At 41.1% G+C, this 6,914-nt stretch overlaps 1 protein-coding gene across 1 annotated transcript; it reads right to left on the bottom strand.

Moving 5' to 3' along the window:
- Positions 1 to 4,289: 4,289 nt before the first annotated feature.
- Positions 4,290 to 6,271, bottom strand: LOC147896346 (adenylate kinase 1, chloroplastic-like). Its single transcript, XM_087382602.1, has 4 exons — positions 5,909 to 6,271; positions 5,599 to 5,739; positions 4,881 to 5,153; positions 4,290 to 4,774 (listed from the first exon to the last, which is right to left on the bottom strand). The coding sequence occupies exons 1-4, from the start codon at positions 6,185 to 6,187 to the stop codon at positions 4,631 to 4,633; spliced, it is 837 nt and encodes a 278-aa protein (XP_087238728.1). The 5' UTR covers positions 6,188 to 6,271; the 3' UTR covers positions 4,290 to 4,630.
- Positions 6,272 to 6,914: the final 643 nt, after the last annotated feature.

Here is a 6,914-nt window from a genome sequence, read left to right as displayed (position 1 = left end):
TTGTATGACATCTTCATGGTGCTTAGACTATTTCTCTTCAAATTTTATAGTGATCTTGTCATGCTCCATCAGCTAGTGCATTAGGGAACTTGGACTCAAAAGGGCCTCTTCAATTAGGCCCTTAAGATTTGTGATTAGAAAACTAGCCAATGGGAAGGCTTGGGCTTTAAAAGAATGGAGGATTCCATTTTTGCCTCTCATTGGTGGAGAGACCTCCCTTGGTCCCCACGTGTTCAATGGTAGGATTAATGAGCAAGGATTACACTGCAGGTTGCAGGTCAGTGCAGGTTGCGATGTTCAAAGATTTGCAAGCGGGAGGTGAAATTTTGACATTCGCAAAAGTAGCAAAATTTTCAGCCGCCAGCGTTTCCTTCCTCCAGTGATACACATCAGCAAAATGGGATATCCCAAGCAAGTGCAATATGGCCTCAAATGCTTCAAAACACAAATAGGTGAAAGGGCACGCTATCGGGTTTGATGTTGTGTATGTGAAATGCAATGCCCTTTGACATGCTTATGAGCCATATAGCAAGCAAGTGCATGCAAAAAGAACTAATACAAAATTGTAAACAGTGTTGGATTTATTAAAAGATCTTCGCACATGCATAAATTGCACATTTTTAAATTCTTCCATTCTAGGGTGAATCTAGATACCAATATCACCAACTATCAATGTTTTAATACGACCATACAGTAGTCCCACTGGTTTGGATTCCAAATTTTTAATCCATTTTGATTTTTAACAAATTAAGAAAAAGTTATGGAGCTTGCCCTTGAATAGGTGTGCATAATTTTAGCACAACATTGGAGGCCCCTTACACCATACCTAAGGTTCTCAATTAGGTGTGTCCTTGGGTTGAGGAGAATCTCACGTAGTGTACTTTTGAATGAGTATTTGGTTGCATGTATGTGCAGGGTAAAACTTTGATGTTTTTTAATAAATTTCTAAATTCTATACTCTTCAGGATGCAGCATAGCACTTGTAATACTTTAACGATCTCATTCAAAATCTTTATTCCATATTTTTTTGGTCTCATGTTCAAGATTAGAATGTGTACTATAACTTAAAGACAAGTCACAAATCTTGTCAAATTCCATTGAGCAATGCATAAGTTATGGGTCATGCAAGATACCTATATACAAAAAATGCCATGAACCTCACAAAAAATGGCTACACCCAAGCAAATAATGACCCTAAGGCATTAGGAGACAACTTAGCTCATAGCACTTTTAAGTTTGTATTTGAGCACATTATTTCTTGATTTGGTTGTCCTATTGAGATTGCAAGTGATCAACATAGTCAGTTTATGATTTGAGATGTAATGGCTAGGCCAAGTACACTAACAAGACACTAAAGGATGTTCAACCAAGTTACTCAATACAAAACAAACCCCTTGGGACAGAATAGCCTATAAGGTTTAACAATGGACGATGCCCAATTCCACCTTGCTTATGCAGCTGTTGAACATCATCTTATGAAGTGAAGATCATGGAGGTCCATGATCTTTTTTGAGATGATGTGGTTATAAGAAACATCATGGGCCTCCCTAGTCCCATTTAACATTGCCTTGAGTAGCTCCTCTAAGTGGATGAGATATGAGGCCAACTGCTTGGTCGCGATGAAAGGCATGGCATGATTGCCATATCTTAAGGAAGCATCTAGCGTCTTAAGAAATCATCTTGATTGAGGAAGGCTTGTAATTTTTAGTTTGAACCCATGAAACCCAACCTAAAGATACTCATTAAACGAATTCTTCTCAAACAAAATGGTCCAACTCAAATGTTTCTAAGGTGACCTCCTATCAGGTTGGTTAATGAGAATTAAATCAAGTTGTACTACTCTGATTTCCACCTTATCGCATCACTCTAAACATTACTTCAACCCAAAACCAGGGTATTCCACTCACTAAGATCTCAACAAAATTAGAATCTAAGAGGAAAATTGCCTTTGAGTCTATTAAAAAATATATCTAATCAATCATGAACAGCACTTTGAATCCAAGTAATCAAAGTTTGGCTTTACCTCCAATTCTTGGAAGTCTGAAGAATCCCAATTAACTTTTCGCTTTACCAATATTTTTCCCATTATTGATCTTTGCATTGAATCTCTGAGCCCAAAGACAAACTGAAAAAGCTCTAATGGAGATCAAAGGCAAGATGCAACATGCTCCCTAACATTCAAAACTACAAGGTTAAGTTGAGATGTCTTTGGCAAACACCTAGCTATGAATGGTGTGATTGCCACACTTGCCCTCGATGCTCAAGATCAAGAATGTGAGCATATTTAGCTAGATATCTTCACCTTTTCTCCTAAAAGATCATCTCATTAAGAAATGCAAAATTTTTGGGGAGAAACATGATACAAAGGTATCAAAACACTTGTAATACTTGTGCACATTGTTCAAAATCAGCTACCCAAGAAAAGGATGAAGTATCAAGAAGACTGCTTGCTAAAGTGGTCCAAAGACTTTTTCTATAATTGGAGAAACATGAGAGCATGGCTCAACAAATCCATGATTCAAAGGCGTAACTTGAGAAAATTTCCAAAGACTTTCTATAATTGGAGAAACATGAGAGCATGGCTCAACTAATCGATGATTCGAAGGATTAACTTGAAATACAAGCTACAAAATGTCTAACTCCATGGACCAAGACAGAGCAAGAGCAGGTAGCTTTGTAGAGTGAAAGCCAAGTTGGATGAAACCACCACGAGCATGATGGTTGTGTGCAAAACAATTTGTGCAATTGACAAATGAAGTGGTATAGTATAGAAACTGGTACCGATTGTAGAACAAGAAGCTTAAACAATTTGTGAGCTAGATGCGATTGTCCAAAAGGCCACATCAAGACCAAGTGTATCACTACATGCCTTGGCTACTAAACCACCAAGACACCTTGCAGCAAAAATGTATTAAGAAGTCCAATGGTGTTAGAATCTCCTTTCACCATTTGATTCCACAATCAATCAAAGGAGCTCTAGTTCTTCAATGATGATGGCAATAAATCTTAATCCTTATTTCACTAACTCGCTCATGATGCTGAGGACAACTTTGTTTTTTTGCTAATTCTATATTAATGACAAGGTCACCCCCCCAAATACAAAAATTGCATAACTATACAAGGGCATAATGTCTATACCCTGTATTGCCAAGGCAACATGATCAAACATTGAAAAGAGGTGAACTCACGTCTAATAAACACATGCTGACTAAATAGACTTTTTGCTTCTCAACACAATCTGTTAGCAAGGATTTCAACCAACACAAAATGACACTCACTCAAAACCCGATTATGAGTTTCCCAAATTGCGAGAACTACTACACGAAGATATGGTAAACATGTCACTAAAGTCAACAAGAGGCCCCTGGATCCCCAATGAGGGCCATCCTCCATTTGAACCCAATTGAGAACCACATCATCAGCCTTGGATCCAATGAGGGCCACCCTCCATTTGGACCCAATTGAGAACCAAGTCATCAGCCCTGCCTTTCTTATTGAGCCTTCCAATCGACACCAAATTCCCGTAGTTACTAGGTATGACCACAACAAGTGCCTAATATCCTCTATTGATCCCCCACAACCAGTGATAAGGACACCTTGACTTGATGGCATGACAGAGGAAGTCCCTTGCAAAAGAAGATTCATAATTCAAATGTTGTATGCGAGCTCTCAAAGATAATTAGCCAATTGATTGAGTATATTATTGATTATGGAGAGACCTACAACTCATGAGCAACGACAAGTAATTGGTGGCAAACTAATGGATGCAAACAAAAAAGCAACGCCTCCACACACACACACAGAAGCAACGCCTCCACACACACACACACACACAGTGTGCTGTGTGTGTGTGTGTGTGTGTGAGAGAGAGAGAGAGAGAGAGAGAGAGAGAGAGAGAGAGAGAGAGTGTGTGTTAAGCTCAACCCCACTCGACTGAAATCCAAATATCCACTCTAAAATTCATCATACATATGTTTCCTTGGTGCCACATTGGAACTTGGCCATTACCATATACTAGGACCTTGAAAAGAGACAACATGAAAAGCTTTTAGTTGGAATAATAATAAATATGAAGAGTATGGAAACCCAATAGAGAAACTTTATATAGACAAAATGTCAAATGGCTGAGAAGGACTACCATTTGTCATCGACCATCGATTTCACAATTACATACTCCTTCACAATTCGTTAGTCCAAGAGTATGCTGGTAGGTACCAAGAATACAACCTTCATGCTATTCAACACACTTTCGATGAGATTCATCTCTCAAACCTATATTGATTCCCCGAAATGGAAAGTTACTTCCAGTATAACGGCACAATGTGAGCCCACTTTACAATTTACTGTAATGTTGTGGAAAAGCTTGATCTAAAGAAATGTGAAAGCTTTCCTAGTGATCAATCTTACAAAGCCTCTCCAAAAGAAGAGTACAAATGACATCAATGAGGCTATTTTTCCAAGATCATGGTAAAATACATAATTTATAAGGCATCTCTTGAGCTATGGGCCACAAGACCAATTTTTCGGCCATTGGGCCTAAAATGTAAAATTGCTAGTGCATCCTAGTATGGCGAGTATGGCGAAAGATCTCTCCAATACGTGAAGGAGTATTTGATGGTAGAGTGGAGACCTACACTGCCATTGATTGAGGTTTTGCAAGCCAATGCAAGTTAAGTACATCCAAGAGTTTTGGCCAGGTCTCGGGTATTCCTCCAAGCACATCAAAGTCTTTGAGCTTTCCTTGTGCACGATAATACTCCTCAACAGGTTTACTCTAAAAAGTCAGCACACCATGCAAAACAATAGAAAGTCAATAAGAGGTTAATAAGCATACAAGCACAAGACTACTCATCTTGCACACTCGCTCGAAGAAATCTCACCTCTTTTGCATGTACACGTAATCGAGCTCGTACTATCTCCTCTGTGTCATCTGCACGAATTATCAACTTATGGGAACACGCGGGTGGTGGCAAGAGAGGTGGCATGAATATTCTTGGTGATCCGTCCACACCATGAACATCAACGTTTGCAATGTTATAATTGGAGCCACATCGAGTGCAAATCCTTCTCCCAAGACATTTTTTAATCAAGACGTCTTCTCTTAGCCTCAAGTTGACAACAAGGTCGATTTCAATCAATTTATCCAGAATTCCCTGCACAAAAACGACGGGCAATAAATAGCTTTGGTATGGTCCCAAAATTAGTATTATACATGCAAGTGCATTCTTCACAGTTCAAACCATAATTCTGAAGAGCCAAATAGAGGAGGAGAATGGGGAGAGAGAGAGAGAGAGAGAGAGAGAGGTTTGTTTGCTTCGTAGCAACAATGCTAAGCAGACAAATTGACTCATCCGAATTAGCGATTCTTAGGAATCAAACAAACACACACACCATGACATGAACGAGAGCCTCAACTGGTTTTATAAAACTTGGTGGGGAAGGATGGCAGAGAGAAAGAGAGAGAGTCACGACATAAGAAGACATAATACTAGCATAGACACCTGCAGAAGAACGAAAACTATCAGAATTGAGAAAACGTACAAGACATAGTTAACCGCAGACGCCTTATAATGAATATGTCTCTTCTGTATGACTCACCGCTTGGCTCTGCGTGCGAGGAAAGCCGTCCAAAATAAAGCCCGACTCATCGCATGCAGATCCTCTCTCTAATCGCTTTGATAACAGCTCCAAAATCACATCGTCTGGGAGAAGCTTGCCCTCATCCATGATTTTTTTGAGCTGCAAATCCACAGCAAACACCCTTAGATCGACAACAAACGCGCTAGGAAACAGGCATATTTTCGACTGGCTTAAATCCCTGCTACAGCCGGAAAATATTTTGGTTTTCTATTGCGGATGGACGTAACATTACAAAAGTAAATTGAGAGACAATATGAGAGAATTATGCCTTGTCTCCTGCAGCTGTGGTTTGAGCGAGCTCTTCTCTAACGAGGTCCCCCATGGCAATGTGGGCTATACCCAAAAGCTTGGAAAGGCGACTGGCGTACGTGCCTTTGCCAACGCCAGGGCAGCCGAGAAAGATCCACCGAGGGTCATGTACAAGTGGAGAGGGTTTAGCCACGGGAAAGCTCCAAGGAGGGGGGGTGTCGGGCAGCAGGGCTCCGCAGTGGCTATGGAGACGGGAGGAGAGCTGGGGAAGACGACAGGCGACCGCCGAGGTCCTCATGCAGGTGAGGGGAGACGGGTGGCTATGGCGATGAAAGCTTGAGGAGATGGGAGAGGAGACGAAGGGGGCAACGTGGCGTAAAAGAAAAGCCGCAGTCATATATATTCTTCTTCAACAAGAAAGGTGTAAGGTATCATGATATTACGTGTCTTAGCTATGAAGCATGCCCAAAATGGCTCCACCTCTTAAGAGCCCGTTCCAGAACGCGGTGAAATCGGCATATTTGCCAAGGAATGCCAGGATATGCCATCGTTACGATTGTCGGTGCCAACTTGTACTAGAGAGGGATTTCGGGCCTCTCCACCCTAGCATTACAGGGATATGAGAGATCGAGCCACTCAGAGCTTCCTATCATGCCAAAATGGCTTGATTTCCCATAAAAATGGGCAAGCATGGCATAAACAACTTCATGGGAATTGTTGACAGGCTTCGCTATTGCTTTCGCTCGCAGAAGGCAAAGCTCAGCATATTTGCTAGCTTGGCCTCACACGGGAAAGGCCTCTAACACACACTGAGTATTCATCTGCCACACAGCTCACTCAAGTTGTGGCATTAATGGAGACCCTCGCAGAAGCAGAACCATGGATGTTACGACCATGTAGGAATCCATATGTCAGAGTCACTAGGATGGACTTCATAGATGATCCCTCTCCAAAAATTCGACTGGGATGCCATCCGGTCTTGGTGATCACGGCTTCAGAAGCCACAACAGGGAGAGTATATTGAA

The sequence above is a fragment of the Dipteris shenzhenensis genome, chromosome 12 (assembly GCF_047967505.1).
Source record: "Dipteris shenzhenensis isolate YYH24624 ecotype China chromosome 12, Dip_SZ_1.0, whole genome shotgun sequence".
Lineage (NCBI taxonomy): Eukaryota > Viridiplantae > Streptophyta > Polypodiopsida > Gleicheniales > Dipteridaceae > Dipteris > Dipteris shenzhenensis.
Note: the sequence above shows the minus strand (reverse complement) of the source record. Positions and strands in the feature narration are given on the sequence as shown.

What these genes read in the sequence shown, in the direction of transcription:
- LOC147896346 (XM_087382602.1), bottom strand. Translation starts at nt 6,187, where the DNA reads ATGAGGACCTCGGCGGTCGCCTGTCGTCTTCCCCAGCTCTCCTCCCGT. An exon ending in CTCGCACGCAGAGCCAAGCG is followed by an intron (nt 5,154 to 5,598) that starts GTGAGTCATACA and finishes GTTTTTGTGCAG; the next exon opens with GGAATTCTGGATAAATTGAT. An exon ending in TACGTGTACATGCAAAAGAG is followed by an intron (nt 4,775 to 4,880) that starts GTGAGATTTCTT and finishes CTGACTTTTTAG; the next exon opens with AGTAAACCTGTTGAGGAGTA.